This window comes from Gracilinanus agilis, chromosome 3, assembly GCF_016433145.1.
Source record: "Gracilinanus agilis isolate LMUSP501 chromosome 3, AgileGrace, whole genome shotgun sequence".
In the NCBI taxonomy this organism is placed as follows: domain Eukaryota; kingdom Metazoa; phylum Chordata; class Mammalia; order Didelphimorphia; family Didelphidae; genus Gracilinanus; species Gracilinanus agilis.
Genome location: NC_058132.1, coordinates 123,612,442 through 123,634,395, shown reverse-complemented (window position 1 = coordinate 123,634,395; position 21,954 = coordinate 123,612,442). Strand labels below are relative to the sequence as shown.

The 21,954-nt window shown below is 38.8% G+C and overlaps 1 protein-coding gene across 1 annotated transcript in view; it reads left to right on the top strand.

The window, feature by feature from the left end:
* ATP7B (ATPase copper transporting beta) overlaps positions 1-21,954 on the top strand; it is an 80,586-nt gene that overhangs the window by 14,531 nt on the left and 44,101 nt on the right. Inside the window, exons 2-5 of the mRNA XM_044666052.1 lie at positions 1,817-3,068; positions 13,813-14,085; positions 15,646-15,809; positions 20,184-20,345. Coding sequence (XP_044521987.1) covers positions 1,817-3,068; positions 13,813-14,085; positions 15,646-15,809; positions 20,184-20,345 — 1,851 coding nt within the window. The remainder of the gene's footprint in view (positions 1-1,816; positions 3,069-13,812; positions 14,086-15,645; positions 15,810-20,183; positions 20,346-21,954) is intronic.

The following is a 21,954-nucleotide window of genomic DNA, read 5'->3' as shown; positions in this document are numbered from 1 at the left end:
ATCACAATTCCATCAAGAAATGTATTGTTGTCCCAATTTTCCTGTATTCCCTCCAATATTTATTATTTCCTTTTTCTGTCACATTGACCAATCTGTTTGGTGCGAGGTGGTCCTTCAGAGTTGCTTTCATTTACATTTCTCTAATAGTGATTTAGATCATCTTTATAAGATTATAGAGCAGACTGAGTTCTTGATCAATAAAAACTGCCTGTTCATATCTTTTGACCTTTATCAGGGAAATGACATATTTTTACAAATTTGGCTTAGTTCTCTATATATTTGAGAAATGAGACTTCTATCAGAGATATATGCTGTAAAAATATTTCCCCCAGCTTTCTGCTTTCTTTCTAATCTTGGTTGCATTGGTTTGTTTATATAAGACCTTCTAAATTCAATATCATCAAATTTTCCCGTTTCACATCTTAAAATGCTCTTTATCTTGTTTGGTCCCAAATTCTTCCCTTATCTATAGATCTGACAGGAAAACTATTCCATGTGCCTCTGATTTGCTTATGGTATCACCTTTATGTTTTGATCATATACCCACATTGGTCTTCTCTTTTAGGTGATAGTATTTTATGAATTGTTATGACTTAAAAAAATTCATCATTCATTCTTTAGCCAGTCATCTGGTAATTAGCCCCTTGGAATTTAGGAATTTAGGGAGGCTGATCCCTAGGTGACAATCTGACACTAAGCCAGTGCTTATAGCCACCTGATAATACCTACCAGAACTTACATTCCATGAACATCACTTCCACGTCATGATACATCATTAGAGGAAGATTTCTAGGTATAGGTTGACAATAAAGTTAATAACTCACATTATACATGTCTTTACGTAACCTTTGCCTTTGAGGAGGACTTTGTAATAACACTTACTTAACTATGTTTGGCCTTTAACTACTACTAATGAGTTAGCTTAAAGAAGAGTAGTAATAAGACAGAAAAGGAGTAGAAAACAGCTAATAGGACTATATTTTATTTAAGGCTTGTTGGCATAGCTGAGGCAGCATTATAAATTGAAAAAATAAATGAACCATATGATTGTCCTTATACTGTGTAGAATTTTAAAATAATTTATTTCAGTGGGTAAAGCACTCTCATTTTAAATGATAACAACACTTTAATATAGCACTTTATGATTTTTCAAAGCACTTAATATGGTATCTAATTTGATCCTCACAACAACCTCATGAGATATGTGATATTGTTATCTTTATTTTACAGATGAGGAAACTGAGATGTGTGTGCACACACTCACACATACACACTCACACTCTTAGATCCATTAGATTGTGAACTCCTTGAGTCAGAGATTGTATCCTTTATATACCAGTGCTTAGCATAGAGCCTGGCACAGAGTAGAAGCTTAATACATGTTTGTTGATTGACTGACAGTATATTTTCATTCTCCCTTCTTGATTTTTTTCTTCTGACTCCTTGATTCAGGTAGTATTATGGTGTTATTTACATTGTTAGAACTAGAAGAAAGGACATTAGCAAGTTCATTTCATATGTGAATAAGCTAAGGCTTAGACAAATCCTAAGATCACACAACTAATAGTGTTAATGTGAGTCTAGAACTCAGATTTCCCAGCTTGTAAAATCCAATGCTTTTTCCATCATACCATATTATCCTGAATTTTGAGACTATCTTATGTAGTTTTTTCCTGGTATTTTTATGTTTTCATGTTTCCAGGCTACTACATGATACTATCTTTCATCCTTATGTGCCAGAGATACTGGAATATCTCTAGGAATAAATAATTTTGCCAGTTTTGAATTCTAAAGATGTCTTTTCTTCTTCCTTTAGATGCTATCTAAAGTTTCCCCTGCTGCTTGTTCTCAAGAATCATCAATTAAGCAGAAATTTTCTTTTGACAACAAAGCCTTTGACGGCATCTTACATAGCTTGGATAGTTTACCCACATCATCATCTTCAATAAGCACCAGTATGATCAACATTTTGGGCATGACATGCCAGTCTTGTGTGAATTCTATAGAGGGCAAGATTTCTAACTTGAATGGTATTATCAGCATAAAAGTTTCCCTGGAACAGGGCAATGCCACTGTGAAATACATCCCAATGACCATAAACCTACAACAGATTTGCTCTGAAATTGAGGATATGGGCTTTGATGCTAACATAGCAGAAGGAAAGGCTGCATCATGGCCCACAAAACCCTTATCGGCTGATGAAGCAGTGACCAAGCTTCGTGTGGAGGGCATGACTTGCCAGTCATGTGTCAATACTATAGAAGGGAAGGTGGGGAAACTTCAAGGGGTTCTGAAAATCAAAGTCTCACTTAGCAATCAAGAGGCTGTCATCACTTATCAACCTTACTTCATTCAACCTGGAGACCTTAGGGACCACATAAATGACATGGGATTTGAAGCCACCATCAAAAGCAAAATGACACCATTAAACTTGGGAGTGATCAATATAGAACGATTACAAAGTAATAACCCAAAGAAAGTACCAACTCAATTCCCCTGTCATAATCCCGAAGCAGGAGGGAACCAGCCTAGAATGGCTGCTACTCTACAGTTAGAAGTGGAAGGAATGCACTGTAAATCCTGTGTCTTGAATATTGAAGGAAATATAGCTAGCCTACCAGGTGTGAAAAGCATTCAAGTATCTCTGGAAAATAAAAGTGCAGATGTTCAGTTCGACCCAGCATGTATTACTCCAGCATTCTTAAAGCAATCCATTGAGGCTCTTCCTCCTGGGAATTTTAAAGTCACTCTCCCTAAAGGAGCAGAAGGCAATGGGTTGGAGAATTCATTAGACAGCTTGTCTTCAAGCCCTCCTCTATCTACAAGACCCCAGGGAAACCAAGCACAAGGAGTATGCAGAACTGCGGTGATTGGCATTGATGGAATGACCTGTGCTTCCTGTGTGCAGACCATTGAGAACTTACTATCCCAAAGGGAAGGGATAGAAAAAATTTCTGTCTCCTTAGCTGAAGAGATTGGAACATTCTGCTATAATGCCTCTGTTATAAGCCCTGAAGAACTAAAAGCTGCTATTGAAGACATGGGATTTGAGGCATCCATCATAACTGGTATGTACTTGATATCTGGTAGTTTCCTTGTCAATTGACTTTTCCTTTTCTCTTCTTATCTAATAATACAGTATCCCGGTGATTTGACAGGTGGTTCATTTTCTTATGAAATAACAGTAAAGCAGCCTTCCTTTTTACACTGAATGAATTCACATTATTTCCAATAGCCAGGTAAAATTTTCAGCTGGATATTATGGCAATGAATACAGAAGATGAGCACGATAAGGTCCTTTGACATTTTGTTTTCTTTCTTAAGGCACTTATGTCTTGTTAGATTGCTTTTGACTCCAAATTCACTTTAAACTGCCTATGGCATAGACTCTTGTGGAACATTTTTTTAACTATCTATTTTTTTAGGTAATGTCTCAGAGTTAAACTTCCTTCATGTTTTCAGAGGAAGAAAGTAAAATCAGGATAGAAGAACTAGATTTCCCAGCTCTTTGGTTTTAGCCTCTATGATTGCCATGCTTAAAAGTAGCTTAGAGGTAAGTAGGCTGAATTTTAAATCAGAGGGACCTGGGTTCGAATCTCAGGTTAATCACTTACCACTTTTGTTTTCCTGGGCAAATTAATTGGATCTCACTTCTTCATCCATAAAATGAAAGAATTGGACTAGATGACCTCTGATGTCTCTTCTAGCTTTGAATCTATGACACTGCTAATTCTTCAGTTCATGGTCTCATTTTTAGGTCAGTCTTCTAGAGGTCATTCCATTTCCTTTTTCTGAAACAATTGGTAATTGTTTTGATGATTGATAACTTCACAGAAAGTCAAGTGCCATAGCTAGTACTTCTAAATGTGGGAAAGACAGAGGGGTTATGTCTTCCTTTATCAGTCAAGTGCACAAATTAATCATCCCATTTCCTTCTACTGTCTCTTGTAACAAGACACTTAAATCTGAACTCCTGTAAAATTACTCAATCCTAAGCAGTGATACAGTAAAGACTGACTTTATTGAATTCACTTTCCATCCCTTCTAAATTTCTAAATTTAATAATAGTTTACATTTATATGACATTTTATGTTTACAAAGTGTACTATTCAGATAATCTCTTTGGATCCTCGAAACTGTGTGGTAAAAATGAAGGGAATGAAGGTGGGATGGTAGGATGGATGGGAGAAAGGAAAGAGGAAGGTAGAGGAAGGGAAAGGAAGGTAGTGGGTCCCAGCCCCGGCAGGGGAAATTGATCAGAGCCCTCAAATGAAGGATCAGAGAGCAACTTTAGGGTTTGAATAGCTAGGCTTTATTTAGGTTAGGAAAGGGAAGGTCTAGGGAAAACTAGAAGGTAGACAGAAAGGGAAAAAGGCGCCAAGAGAGGGTTCTGCAGAGAGCTAACCTTCCAGGGTCAGCAGACCCTCCTGGGTAGAGAGAGCAGAGCTCAGGGTTGAGAGCGAAGAGGCGCCAAACTTTCCCTTTTATACTTTCCCTAACACCTCCCACAAAGGAAGTGGGAGGTGTCAGGGAAAGTTGTAGCAGAGAGCCCTGGGAGTTGTAGTCTTCCAGGGCTTACAGTAATTTCAAATGACACACAACAAAACCTTAGAAGATGAGCAGTACAAACACCACTTTCCTCCATTTTCCAGATGAGTCTATATAAGTCACTAATTTTCCCAAATCATACAACTCCCTAATAGTAGAGTCAGAATTTAAACACATCTTGTGATTAGAAGTCCAGTTTTCTTTATACTGTAGCATATATTACCTCTTTAGCTAGGGAAGTGGCAATTAAGTATTAAAGGCCTTTACAAAAACAGCAACTTTTATCCTAAGATAGAAGCTGTGTGTCTGTGCTAGAAGTGAAACAAACTAAAACTCTAATAAGTATATGTTTGCCTTCAGTTACATAATTAAAGTATGAGACTAGAACTTTAAGACACTGTTTTTGCTGCCCAGGGATTGTTAGGACCACGTATGACAAATTGGACTGATTGAAATTTTTTATCCCTTATCCAGTTTGTTATAGTTTTATAGGTGGTTTTCTGATTTTTGTTGGAACCTTTTTTTTTCTTTTAGGACTATAGTGAGTCAGCTAGATGGTACAGTGGAAAGTATTTTGGATCTGAGTCAAAGGAGTCCTCAGATACTAATAGTTGTGTGACCCTGGGCAGATCACTTAACCTCTGTCTCTCTCAGTTTCTTCATCTATAAGTACAGATAATAATAGCATTTACCTCCCAGGATTGTTGTAAGGATAAAATGAGCTAATATTTGTAAAGTGCTTAAGCAAACCTTATGATGCCATATTAGTTAGCTATTTAACTAGTAGGAGTAGCTATAGTAATGCTCTGACCTCATGCACAGACTCAGTTATTTGCAGAGAATGTATGCTTCACACATGTAGTTTTGGTTACATTCTGTACTTCACATAGTTTCAGGAAGGAGTTCTTTTTAAAAAGAAGAATCAACAAGGAAAACAAAACAGAACAGTTAAGTCCTGTTCTAACAGGAAAGAAATGTAGCATGAAGTCAACACATAACTGCTTACATGGGATTTAAAGTCCTTCATTAGTTATAGTTGGGTATAACTATTTTTTCAAAGTAGACACAATGATGACTAGGATAGTTAATGGGTTGGATGGCAGATATTGAATCCAAAGAGGTCTTGATGGACTAGGACAGTGGGCTGAATAGGAAAATGATAAAAGTTTAATTGTGATAAAGCAAAATCTTCTGTAGCTAAGTGGCTCAATGGATAGAGCTCTAGGCCTGGTGTAAGGAAGACCTGAGATCAAATCTGGCCTCTGATACTTACTAGATATGTGACCCTGGGCAAAACGTCTGTTTGTCTTCACCCTCAGAAGAAGGAAATGGCAAACCATTCCAGTATCTTTGCCAGGAAAACCCCGTATTTCCTATGAGATCATAAAAAATTGGACACATCTGAACAATACTACCACAAAATCTTATATATTTGGGTTAAAAAAATTCAACTTACCAAATTCAGAATGGGATAGATGTGGCTAGATTATAGATCATCTGAAAAATATCTGGATATTTTAGTGGATGGAAAGCTCAAAAATTTTGATAGCGGTAAGGACTGATGTATTCAACTGTTTCAGACTCTGTGACCTCATTTGAGGTTTTCTTGGCAGAGATACTGGCATGTTTTCCATTTCCTTCTTTAGCTCATTTTACAGATGAGGAAATTGAGTCAATCAGAATTAAGTGACTTTGCTCAGAGTCCCACAGCTGGTAAGTGTCTGAGGCCAGTTTTGAACTCATGAAAATGAGTCTTCTTGATTTAGGTCTTGCACTCTATTCACTGCTCCATCTAGGTGCTCAAGAGAGCCTGAATTTATGATTTAGTGGATATAGGAAACTTCCAGAAAAGGAAACTGACTGTACCAGGGTAGGTCAGTAGCTTTTGAGTTATGGCTGTGGAGGAGGAAGCCAAATTATTGACTAGTGAGTGGGATTTGTGTAAGGTAAGAGAAGAAAAATTTTGGAATTGGTTCTGTAGAGAATGAGAGAAGCTAGTTGAGAAGGGTAGAATCAGAAGAATCTGCTACCTTAAGGTCATGTATCATGAAGCTACCATGAACTTTGCTCATTTTTCTCTAGCAATACTAAACAACAGGCAGGAGCTAGCAAATGTTAGAGAGGAAGATTAAAAACCAGGGCTCCTGACTCCAAGTCTAGTCCTGGCTCTGCTTCTTCATGATGTCCATCTTTAAGAGATGACCTGAAAGCTCACATTGAGCAATGCTGTATGGCAACCTTAAAAGAGTCTCTTGTTTGCTTGCTGTATATGACCGCTACCATTATCATTAAGCAAATATTTAAAGGTAAGATTATATGGACATGGGGCCTTCCTTTCTGTACTGGGAAACTTAGAGCATAGAAGTCACCTGATTTCTGCTGTCAGCCTGGTGATGGGACCTAGAAGAGCAGGGGCATTCATGAGCCCCAAATACCTCTCAGTGGAACCCCCAAAATTCCAAATAACACAGTTATGTGAGTTGAGGAGATTAAGAAATTGAGATCAGAGTTTTCAATAAATTCTAGTGTTGAGTCTTAGTGAAAAGGAACCCTGAGAAACCTGGCATTTATTTTGTTTCAGTATTCTACTTTTAGGAGAAAGAGTCAAATCATAGAGATCAGAGATCACAAATTAGAAAGGACTTCTCTAAAGTTAGAGGGGATTTCTTCAAAAAGCCTTCTTAAGTAAGCCAATCCCTTATTTTTACATTGAAGAAATTAAGACCTAGAGACTTGTCCAAGGTCACACAAAGTATCTGGGATGAAATTTGAACCCCTGCCCCTTGCCTTCAGAAGCAGTGCATTTTCCACTATGCCACACTGCTTTCCAGTGAGAGAAGACATTATTAATAGAGATTAATAAAAAAGAAACCATTAGGTTATGGCCTGGGATTAGTACAGTTGCAGTCCAATTGATTCACAGGTAAAGTAGAGATTCTTTTTTGGGACAGATTTGTAATTTTGTAATCATTTTACCTTCTCTATCTGTAGGACTATGTAGTTGATATTCATTACTGTGTGGAGTGGAATTCTGGGGAGGCTCATACCCCAGAAATCACTCTAATGAGCAGACAGGAGACTTGATAAGATGCTGGCAGAGAAAAGCTGCTTTATTTGGAGAAAACAGCAGACAGCAAGGAAGGGGGGACGGAAAAGGGAAGGAAAAGAGATTCTGCCCATATAAGCGGCTTGCTCTGGGCAAAAATGTCCTCTCTTCTTCTAGGTACAATCATAGGCTTTTATAACAATCCTGACACAAGATTCTCCTCCTCCTGTCTGTCCAATCCCACAGAAGGGGGCTATGACATTTACAGGCTTGAGCACGTGATTTTCAACATTATGAACCCACAAAGACCTCCATGATCCAGAAAAACCCATGACTATCATGGGATTCCTGGGCTGGGGACCACAATGATAATTTTGAAACTCATTGTACTTTCCCTCATTCAGCTTATCTTATAGTTGGTTTTCTTCCCAAGGTACAAATAAACTCTTCTCAAGGTTTTTGAAAATATGTCAGGAAAACTAGAAGTTTTATGGGGGGCAGGCAGTTTTAGTCTGTGGAATAGTAATACTAAGGGGTCTTGAGAATTGGGGTTACAAGCTAAATACTACTCTGAGAATTACATACTGAATCTCATCCCACATAGTCCTCCCTCTTTTAATTTCAGAGTTGTATAATTTTCACCTTCCTCAGTTTCCCCTATATGCAACAACAACAACTAATAATATTAAGCATGGTTGGACACTCTTCATCTTCAGAAATCATTTTCATCTGGACTCTGTTCCTTCTGTTCCAGGTTGCTCTCAGAATCTTGGGGTGGGCTCCTCCTGCTAACAAAAATTCTTTTGCAAAGCTAACATTTTATGAAATAAAGTTTTCTACATCAGGTTCTATAGGAGATCCAGAAATTCCTGGGTCCCTAATTTTTAGTCTAAAGTTTAGCTTCTCATAATTACTTCTACCTATTTCTATAGAATCTCAATTACAGATCATCAAAAAGTCTCACTTGTCTAGAGTTATCACCTAATCAATTCTAACCTTTCCTCTTCTAGTCAACTTGCTTGTTTGAAAATGGAAAATTTCCATCTTACAATTTGCATCCTGTGTTGATCATAGGAATTTATCATAAAAAAGAAAGGCAGCGAAAATGATCTTTAACTGTCCTTATGGTTCTTTCAAGGACACAGAAGGAGTAGGTCAACACTATCTGACTTCATGTACAGGTCAGAGCTATTACTGGTTCATGCCATAACTGTTTCACTCAGGGACCATCAGAATCTGGTGTACCTTACCAAGTCAGAAGGATCCTACCTCAGGTTCAGACTGAGATTTTCCTCTCAACTTCCTATAAGGACTTTCACTTGTCCTCTGTGTATCTTCTTGTTCTCTTCCAATGGCAGTTCACTTTATCAGACAGCCATACTTGAATTCTAAGTTCATAGTAACATTAGGTGTGATTCCCATAAACCTTTTGTCTTAAATGGCAAAAATCCTACTCATTGTAGTTGAGAGAAAACCTTTTCTCTTAGTTTTCCAATTTCAATCTTTTTTCATAATTTCAAACAAGCTTCCTGTTTACTTATTCTAACAGTTTCTAAATATCTTACTTCAAATTTATCTAAAATAAATGTTCTTCTCTTTTAGCTTCTTCATACAGTATACTAATGCCAATTCTATATCTCTTTATTCTGCACTTTATTTATATTTGCCTTACCAGGGTCTTCAAACACTTTTCTCTTACTCTATCATAAATCTCTTCTATCTCTAAACATCTACTCTTTTCCCCCTTTAGACCTCTGTTCCAAGCAGAATTACATTCATTATTTCCCTTCTGGCACTTTCACATACCTACTTAAATTGTCCATACAAAATGTCTGTCTTCTGACTCTCATAAAGAGGCCCCATATCTTATTAATGTGTACTATACCTTATGCCTTTCATATGCTTATCCCACACCTCTCTTACCTTCTACAACTTATTTTTGCCATCACTCAACTTCCACCAGGTATTCTGTCACCTGCTATTAGCAGGTCAGAAGAGTCCTGATTATCATTCTTCTTATCAATTGCATCATTCACATACATAATTTACATTTCATATCTTTACATATTGTCTTATCCAATTCACCTCAGAAATTAGTTTTCTTCATAGTACAAATTCATACACCATTTGTGTTTATCCAAAATTATATTCTATAGGCAAATAAATTATTAAATCCATATTCAGTAATAAAATCATTTTTACCCAAGGTACATATTTTGATAATAATTCATATATCCCAATTAGTTACAATAAATGTTTACAAATTCAGAAATCCTTTTGCAATATTCCAAACTCTTATTACATGTTTCATTCCACATTTCCAAATTTCAAACTCCTTCTCCAATGTTCATTACATTTTCACTTGTTGCTTAATTCAGTAGTACATATATTAAAGTAACAATTTCATATTTTCTTTTGTCTATCCAAATTTTAGATCATATAAAATATTATATCACATCTTCTTCTAAGCTGGTACTATATTCTTATACACTTTTATGCTTATTTTATTGAGCCCTTATATTCACTAAACTTCCATCACATTCTCAAATTCTGTTTAGTAAACATTTTAGATATAACCAAACATTCAAATCTCTAACCATTGTTCATTTCAAATCTCAGTGAGAACTAACAGTTCAGAAGCAATCTTATCTGAAATCTTATACAACTTAGACAATTTTCAACACTGAATCACTTTACAATTATTTCATACAATTCCACAAAGTACATTTCAGAATCATTTGTGATTTTCCAAAATCATATACATCAACCTTAAAATTAATCCTAAGTAAAAATCCAATCAAATTGGAGGATCAAAATCTCCCTTCTCTTTTTCTAATCTCCCCTTTTACCTCACCTCAGGGGCCAGCCTAAAAATGGAAAAAGGAAAAATGTTTAGCATATCTTTTTTGGCTTTGTCCTCTATTAAAAGTAGAAGGCAAAGTTCCTTTTTCATTCAGTTAGATAGTCTTAAAAGTTTAAGAGGTCCAAAAATTCACATTTATTTTTGAATCTTTCAAATACATTCTTTGGTTTGTCTGCTCTCCCACTTTCTAGAATTATGGGGTGGGGGGGGACAGAAAGAAACAGATTTACCTCAAAATCACTTAGAGGTTTCTTTTCCCAACCCTCCTTTTTATGTTTACACACTATGACACAGGGTCACAAACAACAAAAACAGATAAAAAGTGGTTAATGTAAACTTTGAAGTCATGCTTCATTGATGATTCCAGGAATAGAAGGCTCCATAGCCTCATTCAACAGATCTCTCACAGTTCTGTCTTCAGACTTCAACAGCATAGGAAGACAGCCTATTGTCTCTCAAGGCTTTGTCCTTATCTTCAGTAAGGCCAAAGGAAGACATTTGGTCCATGGTAACGGAGTTTCCACTATCAGCTTGGTTAACTACTTTCTAAGCTCTTGATTTATTTTCTCCACCTTCCCCAAGGAAGGAGGTTACCATGAGATATGCAAATCCTAGTCAAGATCTAAAGCTTTTGCTAATTCTAGCAACATCTTGGGTCTAAAAATGAATCTCATTCTCAGAATCAATATTCTTGATGAGACCATATCTTAGCCCAGGGTGCTCAAGTAAAATTCTGGTCACTGTCTGAGTAATGGCTTGACTGACTCTATCTCTTCCCATGATTCCTTTTCCTTCTCTGCTATAGTGACTGTTACAGCCAATGCTCTGTTTCCTTCTGCCCTTTCTCTCATCACCAAAGTTTCTACATCTGGCTGCCATAATGCAGCGTATGCTATCTCCTTATCATTTAAAATTTTTCTCTTGTTAACAGTCTTGTTTAGGTTCTCACAAACCGTATAATCATTGAATTTAAATTTTGGCCATAAGGTATGGGTCTGTGTGTCAATCTCTAGACCTGTCCACTGAAAACAGCAAAATTCAATGAGCATTCCTGGGTCAAAGGGTTCATATTGAGGGCAATTTTTCCAAGCTTTCAATTTAGCCCCTAAAGGACTATCCCTAGAATTGTGTTCACATCTCACCTGCGTGGATCAATGCCCTCTAGTGTGGACTTCTTCTTCCTCTGGGCTGATGCTTTCATCCCCATGTTTCTGTCTTGAAACTTCTAATCTTGCTTTCTTTTCAGGCACAGCTTAACTTTGGCCAGGTGCCTAAAACTGCCTTATCTCCTGCCATTTTATTTGCCACTTGTTTTCAAAAATGAAAAGAGTTTTTACTTTTCAATTGTCTGGCTTCCTACCTACCTCTATTTGCTCATTACTTAGGACCTCTTCCCAAGCACCTCAGAGTGAAGGGGCCCTGTGTTTATACAAAGTTTACTTCTGCTGCACCTCCTACCTTGCTGATTAATTCAGATCCAGTTATTGTTCTCCACCTGCTGCTATCTCAGCTCAGAACATTACTCCTTTCTAGATCACAGCCTCACTAACCAGCTCAGGTGCAGCTTTAAGCTGTCTTGTATCTTTACAGGAAACTGGGGACTACTTCTGTTTTCCACCCTGAAAACTGCCCTTCAGCACGACCATACATAGGCCTCTGACAAGATCTCCTGCTCAGATTACCTAATCATACTTGCTGAATCTTTCTACCTGGCATTTGAAGCTGAAGGATTTTCTCTTTTGAAAGCACAACTTTATTTCCTTATCCCACTTAGCCTTATCATTTAACTTCCATCTCAAACTTCCCAAGTAGAAATTCCCTGGCTTGTCTCTCTCTAACTTATCTATTTTTCTTAAAGCCACATACATACACAAACACTACACTGCTTTCTACTCAGCTGCTTTTCTCTGACTTTCATACACGCAAGCTTAAAGAAAGTTGGATGTGCCTTCCCACTCTCCTGATACTTACACAAACAGTCTCCATGGATGTTGGCTTGAATCTTTTCTCTTGCACCTGTCAGTCCTTATCTGCTCTCTTGCTTGCAGAGTTTTTTAGAAGCATACAGAAGGACTCAGATTTACCCAGATGGGTAAACTGAGGCACTTCTATTGTTCTAGAATCCCAGACTGAGCCCCCATCTGTGTGGAGCAGAATTCTGGGGAGGCTCATACCCCAGAAATCACTCTAATGAGCAGATAGGAGACTTGATAAGATGCTGGCAGAGAAAAGCTACTTTATTTGGAGAAAACAGCAGACAGCAGGGAAGGAGAACTGAAAAGGGAAGGAAAAGAGATTCTGCTCACAGAAGTGGCTTGCTCTGGGCAAAAATGTCCTCTCTTCTTCTAGGTGCAATCACATACTTTTATAATAATCCTGACGCAAGATTCTCCTCCTCCTGTCTGTCCAATCCCACAGAAGGGGGGCTGTGACATTTACAGTCTTGAGCACGTGATTTTCAGCATTACAAATCTCCAAAGACCCCCATGATCCAGAAAAACCCACGACTATCATGGGATTCCCAGGCTGGGGACATAATTGATAATTTTGAAACTCATTGTACTTTCCCTCATTCAGCTTATCTTATAGTTGGCTTTCTTCCAAGGTATAGATAAATTCTTCTCAAAGTTTTTGAAAATAGGTCAGGAAAGCTAGAAGTTTTATGGGGTGGAGGTGGAGGAGACAGGCAGTTTTAGTCTGTGGAATAGTAACACTAAGGGGTCTTGAGAATTGGGGTTATCCTAAATAAGCTAAATACTAAATAGATATTTTTTAGAATTTTAAGATTGAAACAAAATAATTTTTTGATCAAACCTTAGGTAACCAGCACTGACTGTCCTCCATACTTTGTACTCTCTTCTCAGTGACCTCCCTGGCTTCCTTCAAGTCTCAGCTAAAATCTCACCTTCTACCAAGAAATGTTTTCCAGTCTTCATTAATCTTAATGCCTTCCCTTTGAGCATATCTCCAACTTGTATATCTCTTGTTTCTACATAATTTATGGTATCTTGTGTCTCCTAAACTGTGAACCTCCAAAGAACAAGGATGTTTTTACCTTTCCTTGTATTATTCCCCAGGGTTTAGTATAATACCTGGCACATAGTAGGCCATAAATACTTGTTGACTCACTATCTAAAGCATTCAGTTAACCAGAATACTCCTCTATCAACCATTTTTTTTAGTGGTCTGTGATTTTCTTCTGTGTTAGGAGGGTAAAGAGGGAGAAGACATAGAGAGCTCAGTGTAATCTCTCAGTGGGCTTAGATTATGATGCTATCAGATTTTTGTTTTTATTTTCTGGAAGAAATAATTTGACACTAATTTGAGCTATATCATTTTCTTTTTTTAAATCTAGAAACCAGGTCCAAAAAGGATGTTGGAAACTGTTATGCTGTGGACTCTAAGGCCCGAACAGAGCTTAAGGATTCTGTTTCTCTTCAAGAGGAAGAAGTCAATGCTGAGGGGTATCACAAAACAAGCATGTCTGGCCTCTCTCTGAAGCCTTTTTCCTCAAGAGCTCCACTTCACTCTAAGGCAGCGACTTCAGAAAAATGCTTTTTACGCATAACAGGCATGACCTGTGCATCCTGTGTCTCCAACATAGAAAGAAATCTATTGAAGGAAGAGGGTAAGAGACATAAATCCATTATTGGCAGTATAGAATTCATGAAATTTATCATATGCACTATATTGGAAAAGCTTAAGAAATCATTGAAATTGGGCTTGCAATGTCTCCCTTTTAGGGTCACCATTTGATGTTTACTTATCAAATATCCTTGTAGGAACTTTTTCACTGATTAGTATAAAAGTTTGTGTAATGTTCTTGGACAATTGGTTCCTTGTTTTTTCTGATCTTTGATATTTCACTTGTTTGGAATATAAAAGTTTTCAGTTGTTTTTTAGTTGGTCTGATTCTTTGTGACCCCATTTGGGGTTTTCAGTGGTTTTCCATTTCCTTCTCCAGCTCATTTTACAGATGAGAAAAAAATGGAAGCCATCCGAGTTAAGTGATGTGTGCAGGGTAACACAACTAGTAAGTGTCTGAGGCCAGATTTTAAACTCATGAAGATGGGTTTTCCTGACTTTAGGTCTAGTATTCTATCCACTATGCTACCTAGCTTTGTATAAATTAAGGATGGAAAATTTAAAAAAAAATCCAACAATCCCTAACACAGAACTCTCCATCTTACTTGGGTTGGTACCTCATTTCTAAAGGACTGGATTAGCATTGTAGTTTTACCATTGTAGCTTTTTATCTTTCAGGTTTTATTCATCCTATGGCTTCATGCAACTCCATCTTCTATTAGCTCCCTTTCTTCTTTTGGGTTCCCCATTTTTTTAAGCAGAACCTTTTCCCATTTCCTTATTCACTATAATCTTTATTTTCCTGGTTTCCTAAGGCAGTGATTTCTAAAATGTAGTCTAAGAAAGATCTCTATTTATTATCTGGGGTGGCTAGGTGGTGCAGCGGATAGGGCCCCAAACCTAGATTCAGGAAGACTCATCTTCCTGAGTTCAAATCTTGTTTCAGACACTTATTAGCGGTGTGTCTCTGGACAAGTCATTTAACCCTGTTTGCCTCAGTTTCCTCATCTGCCAGGTGAACTGGAGAAGGAAATAGCAAACCATTCCAATATCTTTGCCGAGAAAACTCCCCAAAGGGGGTCATGAAGAGTCAGACACACCTGGAACAACTAAATAATAACAACAAAATATTGTTCACAGGCTAAATTAATTTATGATAACGCCATACTTTTGTGTCCTATGTGAATCCTTTCTTGATATTTCTTAGTGATGCTTCATTAAAAGCTTTGCTGTACTTATCCCTGATTTGTACAAGGTATTTTGTAATGGCAAGTGGAAGGAGGTGGGGTGGTTGGCCCATTGCCTTGCTAATCTCACTGAAGCCGGCTGTGGACTGAAAGTGTTTAAGGTTACTACTATGGAGGGTAATATTTTTCATATTTATAAGCAACTGAGAAAGTAGCCCTGTCCTTTTTATAAAATGGTGGCTGATAGATGCTAGGTTTATTTCCTGTTTGGGTGTATATAATATATATGGTCATATCCTACCAGTTATAGCATCCCATTACCTAAGGGGGATATTTTAACTTTTAAATGTACTCTACACCTCATTCCAAGGAACCTCACTTAGTATAAGCCCAAAATGTTGTTCTTATGGTTTCAGGTATACTTTCAGTTCTGGTCGCTCTAATGGCTGGAAAGGCAGAGGTCAAGTATGATCCACAAACCATCCAGCCCCTTGAAATAGCCCAGCTCATCCAGAACTTAGGCTTTGAAGCCACCATAATGGAAGATTACATTGGATCAGATGGCAATATTGAGCTGACTGTGAGTATTGGGGTAGAAAACTAAGAAAAAAGGTAGGAGAGTTGAAGAAAAAGCAACTGGATTCTAGTTTGAGCTCTGCCACTGATTGGTAGGGTGACCATTGTCACGTCACTTTCCCTCTCTCATGGTCTCAGTTTCTCCAGAGTGAGAAAACTAGACTCAGATATGGAAGAAACCTAAAACATCCTGATAATTTATCCCCTAGGAAGAAATAAAATTAGGACTCTGGTCCTTATTTTTCATAAAGTTTATTAGTATTTACTTAGATGGGAAAAGGCAGAGAGATATAGAGAGAAAAGCCTATTCTAGCCAGCCAGGTGGGTGGTCTCAGCATGGCCACTGTAGCAGCTCCCCCAGCACCCGTCACCTGAGAGCACAAGAATGCTTCCTAGGTTGTTGCTTTTATTCCTTCTTTTACATCTGGATCAAATTCAGAATTATATCTGGGATGAGGAGTGTAGGCCACAGGCCTGTGATTCATGCTTGGTGACGTAGCTGACGCAGACTCACGCAGACTCATGTAGATTTATGCAGATGCACGCCAGCTATGTTATCCAGAAGTGGGGGGAAGGGGAGAGCTTTCCTCCCACACCTGTTTATTGGAGGGCCACATCCTTTGGACCACTGACCAACATACTTCTGCTTCAGAAGACCCACTGTCAATTTTTTTCCAAGTTACTAATGGTGATTTGTTCACTTTGTAGTACAGTGGACAGTCAAGACTCGTCACTCTCAGGAGGAGATTCTTGAGGATTAAATCAGGGAATTGAAAGGAGGATTTGGAAATTAAAAGGAGGTTTTTAAGGTGTTGAAGAGTTCAAGAACCCTGGGGAGGTTCAGGCTTAGGGAGCTATTGGTAATCTGAGGTAAACTAGGGTTAGAAGGGATGCTCAGACTGCGTGCTGCTGATTGGCTGGGAGGAGGGTTGTTCTGAGTGAGATGCTGGGAAGCCCTGGCTGGGAGATGAATCAGGATATATAAACTCTCTTCTATTTCCTTGTGGGACGAGGGTCGTACACACTGAGCCAAAGATCAGCAGTCACTGTAGCTACAACTCAGAGAAGAATGAGAAGCTGTCCCCTGGGAATGGGTAGAGTGAGTGGTGCCCACTTATTCACTCTCACCAGTCATCCCCTTCTGCAAAGAACAGGAGAGGATGACACCGAGACATTTCTACAGAGCGTACCAGAAGTGTGGGTGGTTGTGAGCTATTAAGGCTTACTTATTTATTTCACCAAGACTCCTGGGACCATAGGTATGTCATTTTAACCTGGCAAAGTATTTCCCCTGATAATGACTCTTAGAGGTAGATAGTACAGCTATTATTAGAGGTGGTGCAGTGGTGCAGAGGTGGTAGTCAGGAAAACCTGAGTTCAAATCCAGCCTTAGATAACTTACTAGCTGTGTGATCCTGGGAAAATTACTTAGACTCTGCCTACTTCAGTTTCTTCTATAAAATTGGGATTATAACAGTAACTATCTCCCCAGGTTTTCATGAGGATCAAATAAGATAATATTTATAAAGCTCTTTTCAAACCTTAAAGCACTATATAAATGTAGCTATATAAATATAACTATTATTATAACCATTTGGCATGTAAGAAAACAAATTCCGAATGGTTGTGGAACATGCTCATGTTTACACAGCTAGCAAATATTAAGAAGGGGAGGATTAGAAACCAGAGCTCCGGACTCCAAATCCAGCCCCAAATCTGCCCCCCTCCCCCAACATGGTCCATCTGTAAGGAGATTGTTGTGTCAAGCAGTTAACCTGAGAAAGAGATTGAGCAATGCGGTATAACAATTAAAAGAATTTCTTGTTTGCTTGCTCTATTGAACACTGCCATTAGCATTAAGCAGATGTTTAAAGACAAAGTTATAAGGACATAGGTGGTTCTTCAAATTTCTGATAAGTGACATTCTTTATGAAGGAAGGGGCTGGGCCTTACAGAGTGGGGCCTTCCTTTCTTTTCTGGGGAGCCTAGGGCATAGAAGTACCCTGATGGCACCTGTTAGCCTAGTGACGAGGCCTGGAAGAATTTCCCTTTCCCATACTATCGCAGTCTACAAAGTAGGCAAATTCTAAACTGACTAGTTAGCTATACCTTCAAATTTAAAAGTAAATGAATATGTTATTTAAGAATTTTTCTAATATTATAAGAATTGTGGTGTTTTAATATAGCATTTTAAAGCTAGTTTATCTTCATGATTGTTGCTGTTCATTGTTTTTGCTACAGGTCACTCTAGTATGTACACAGGATTTTCTTGTAAGTCTCAGCATTGCAGAGAAGCAGTGTGGTAGAGTGAAAAGAGCACGGGACTTAGACTTTGGTTTGAGTCCTTTCTACATCAGTGTGACCTTGAATAGATCATTACCATCTCTAGCACTCAGATTCCTTATCCGTAAATGAGGATGTTATACTGGTCTAGAGAGAGGCTAAATTCCCCCTCTTCTGCCACCCAAAATATGGTTTATATTAACCTGGGTCTGAGTTATACTTGGCATTATTTTTAAATATTCAGCTAAACATACATTGGCATGCATGCACACGCGCACACACACATTTTTCCTTTCAAAATTTTTTTTAAGTTATGTTGCCCATTTTGGGAGGCAACTTTAATCAGGTGTGTGTGTGTGTGTGCATGCGTGCGTGTGTGTACCTGTATGTGACAGTCATGACTTGATACACCCTGAAGCAGGTACTTCTGTATTAAATCAGTGCCTAGAAAGTATGTGTGTACCTCTTCGTCTTTATGTATGTGATGCCACGTTATATTAGATTGCATTATAGTATATGAATAATTTCTGTGTGTATTGGACTTGATGACTGCTGAGGTCCCTTCCAACTCTCCAATTCTGTGATTTGTTATCCAGTGTTTATCTCTGTTACCCAATCTAATCCTTTTAAATGAGGCTCGCAGGATTTTTATACAGATGAGATCTTATGGAAGATAAATGTGATTGATCTTGTAGCTAGTTATCAAGCCCCACAAAATGTGAGCTATTGTATGTAATAATTAACTGTTGGAGACTGTTGGTTAACTGTTGGTAATAACCAGCTGTTAGAGAATGCTGAGTATTAGTGCTTGGATGACTGATTCATTGTATGCACGAGACAGCAATGACTTCCTCCTTTCCCATCATTGTGGCACTGAAGGCAACCTTAAAAGATGCCCTAGTCAGGTGATGGCAAACCTTTTAGAGACAGAGTGCTGAGTCCTGCCCCTACCCCCAGACCGAGTGCTGTGCCCACCTGCCCTTAGAGACCATGTGCCAGGCATGCCCCACCCCGCCCTTACCCACATAGGGGAGGGAGGAAGCGCTCCCATTGGGCTGCTGGACAGAGGAGCGGGTGAAGTGAGGAATGTCCTCAGCACACATAGTGAGGGGGAGGGGAGTGGCCCAAGTGCTCTGCTCCCCTTCAGCTCTGCTGCCTGTGAGCCTCACACCTTCCTCCCCCTAATCCTCCCCCCCCCCCCCCCCGCTCTCCCATTGGCTGATGGGAAGAGGGGCTGGGGATAGGAAAAAATGTCATCAGGCACAGTGGAGAGAGGGAGGGGAGCAGCTCTTCCTGAGTATCTTTGCCTTTCCAGTAACAAACTTGGGGGAGGGGGGAGCCATATGCCCACAGAGAGTGCCCTGTGTGCCATCTTTGGCACCTGTGGCATAGGTCTGCCATCACTGCCCCCTTCTCTCCAGGATACTTCCTGGAGAAGGGACAGCAACTGAATCTGTGCCTTCTCACTGTATCTCACCGAGGTAGATAAAGAACAGGCATTGCTATACCCAAGTTGCCAGTGAGAAAACAGAGACAAAGAGAGGAAATGCCTCCTATAAACTATGCAGCGAATAACTTGGGGCTGGAAGTTTGAATTTAATTATCCTGCCTCCCCATTCTTCTCTCTGTTGCCTAGGCAAGGGACTCATAATCTTTGGGGAGAGAGCTACTTTTTATTTATATACTTAAGGAGGTTTGAGAGGTAGTGGACAGTGCTGACATGGGGAGCTAACCTGAATGGACAGGAGCATTATGGTACAGGTGAAAGGTTGCTAACTCTGTAGTCAGAAGACTTGAATTCATATCATGCCTTTGATTCTTACTACCATCGTGACCTTGAATGAGTGACCTACCAACCCTTGACTTCTTTTTCCTCATCTGTAAAATGAAAGGATTGGACTAAATAAATCCCAGTGTCCTTTGGTGATCCTATAATATACTGAATAGATTACTGGCAACTTAAGAGTTGGTAGCATGGAATGTGGTGACAGTGAACTTGTGATGGATGATTGGGTAATGATTTACAGGTTGGGAAGCCCTTGCCTAGATTACATAAGTTCTTTATAAATATATATTTTATTTTTCTGCCATGCAGGTCACAGGAATGACCTGTGCTTCATGTGTTCACAACATTGAATCCAGGTTGACCAGAACCAATGGCATTCTTTATGCCTCTGTGGCCCTTGCTACAAGCAAGGCTCATATCAAGTTTGATCCTGAAATTGTGGGTCCTCGAGATATTATAAAAATTATTGAGGTAAGTTATTTTAAAGCAAATTCATAAAGATAAATCTTAAATAGTAAGGCATTAGATTGTATAAAACACATTTACATCTTTGTGTTGATTTTGGAAGAATACTTGAAACATCTGTGAAGCTGAGATTACCTGGCCCATAAACTGAGATGATTCCTGCGGTCTTAGTATTTTGATTCTTTGATTTATTCACCAAATACATATTTGGTGTTTGCTCCGTGCACCAGATTATACTAGAGAAGATATCAGATGGAAAAGATGTAGTCTGCCCTCAAGGAGCTATAATCAATATTTGTTCCTTTTGACCAAGAGGATTTTAACTGGAGTAACAAACGGGAAACCATCCACATAAAAGTGATAAACCAGCTATCATGGAGAGTAGAAGCTATAAAACAATGACAAATGATGGGAATAGGGCAGCGAGGTGACAAAGTGGATAGAATACTAGGCCTGGAGTCAGGAGGACCTGAGTTCCAATGTGGCCTCAGATACTTCCTAGCTGCGTGACCCATGGCAAGTCACTTAATCCAGTTTGTTAGCCTTCGCCCTTCTGTCTAAAAATTGATACTAGGACAGGAAGTAAGGGTTAAAAAAATGTGGCATGGTTGTGAGGTCTGTATCCCCAAAGAGATCCTAGAAAGAGGAAAAGGACCCATTTGAATGTGATTAAGTATAAGATGATGGGAATGGCTTTAGAGAAACCTGAGAGGATTATATGAACCCATGTAGAGTGAGATTGCAGAACCAGGAGGAAAAGTATGCAGTAATAACAATATTTTAAAGACAAGCAGCTTTGAAAGACTCAAGGACTTGAATCAACACAGTGACCAACTACAGTTCCAGAGAACTAATGATGAAACTTGTTGCCAATCTCTTAATAAAGAAGTGATAGACTCAGTGTAGATTGAGACATGCATATGTAGTCAATGTGGGAATTTGTTTTGCTTAACTCTCTGAATTTATAAAAGGTGATTTTGGTTTTGTTGCTTTCTCTTGGTGGAGGTAGAGTTTGGCTTGGGGTGGCAGGAGAGGAGGCGGAAGGGAAAGAAGAGAGTTCTCTATTAGAAAATAAAATAAATTTTAATTTAAAAAGATAGGGAGGGAGGATAGTGATAGTTAGAGGGAATAATACATAATCACAGGAGACAATATTCAGGAAGAAGAGGAGAAATAAAACTCTGATCCAAGATATTTATACATAAGTACAGAGAATGTATTAAAAATGAACTAGAACTCAATGCAAAGAAGTTTGTGTGGCCTTATAGGCATTCCAAGATTGTTGATCCGTGGTTAGAATATAGCTGTGGAAAGGGTGTGTGTGTATGTGTGTGTGTGTGTGTGTGTGTGTGTGTGTGTGTGTGTTATGCAAAGGAAACCATTTTAAGAAATGGCAAGTAGAGCAGCATTGCTAGTTATAGGGTTTCAGAGACCACCTGATCCTACCCACACCAATAAGTAGACACAGATATTTTGTGAAGAACTTCAGAGATGGGCACTTCACAGCAGAACAAGTCTTCTGCCTCTTCCATAGGCTAACCCTCAATAGCTAGGTGGCTCCATGGATGAGTCAGGAAGACTCATTTACAAGTTTACAAGTCTTGTGACTCCAGGT